The sequence below is a fragment of the Condylura cristata genome, unplaced genomic scaffold (assembly GCF_000260355.1).
Source record: "Condylura cristata isolate star-nosed mole 26May11 unplaced genomic scaffold, ConCri1.0 scaffold00009, whole genome shotgun sequence".
In the NCBI taxonomy this organism is placed as follows: domain Eukaryota; kingdom Metazoa; phylum Chordata; class Mammalia; order Eulipotyphla; family Talpidae; genus Condylura; species Condylura cristata.
In genome coordinates, this window is record NW_004567110.1 from 673,797 (window position 1) to 674,656 (window position 860).

General features: G+C 71.3%; 1 protein-coding gene across 1 annotated transcript in view; it reads left to right on the forward strand.

Moving 5' to 3' along the window:
• Positions 1–2: 2 nt before the first annotated feature.
• SLC7A5 (solute carrier family 7 (amino acid transporter light chain, L system), member 5) overlaps positions 3–860 on the forward strand; it is a gene marked incomplete at its 5' end in the record, with an annotated part of 15,086 nt that continues 14,228 nt past the window's right edge. Inside the window, one exon of the mRNA XM_012722859.1 lies at positions 3–411. Within this exon, the coding sequence (XP_012578313.1) occupies positions 3–411 (409 nt within the window). The remainder of the gene's footprint in view (positions 412–860) is intronic.

Below are 860 nucleotides of genomic sequence, written 5' to 3' on the forward strand. Positions count from 1 at the left end.
CGGGCGGCGAGGGCGTCGCTCTGCAGCGCAACATCACGCTGCTCAACGGCGTGGCCATCATCGTGGGCACCATCATCGGCTCGGGCATCTTCGTGACGCCCACCGGCGTGCTCAAGGAGGCGGGCTCGCCGGGGCTGGCGCTGGTCGTGTGGGCCGTGTGCGGCGTGTTCTCCATCGTGGGCGCGCTCTGCTACGCCGAGCTGGGCACCACCATCTCCAAGTCCGGCGGCGACTACGCCTACATGCTGGAGGTCTACGGCTCGCTGCCCGCCTTCCTCAAGCTCTGGATCGAGCTGCTCATCATCCGGCCCTCCTCGCAGTACATCGTGGCCCAGGTCTTCGCCACCTACCTCCTCAAGCCCATCTTCCCCACCTGCCCGGGGGCTGGTGTGCCCTCCTCAGCCGCCCCCAGGGGGGACGCCCCAGCCCAAGGCCAGCTGGCGGACGCTGTCCCTTCCAGAAGCCTCTTCCTTGGGCCTGGTGTCTGCAGTCGGGGCCGGCAGCCTGGGGGCCGGCCCAGAGGGCAATTCCAGCTCCCCCTGCGGCTTCCCGAACCCCCCCAAGCCGCCGGTGTCTCTGGGTTCCGGGTGGAGCCGCCTGGCCCCTGTGGCCACGTGCACAGCGGCACCCACAGACCTCAGCGTGGCGGGCTCCCGGCCCTCACCGCCTTCGCCGGCGCCCCCCCATGGCGCCCTGCGGCTCCCACAGGCCTGGAAGTGTCGCCCTGCAGAGCAGTGTCCACAGCTCAGGCCACGGCCCGCACCCGAGAAACGGGCTGGGCCGGGCTCCTCCAGAACAGAAGCGGGGCCACGGCCCACGGGGGCCACTCCGGTCCACCCCGTGCCTTGCCGCAGATGGCT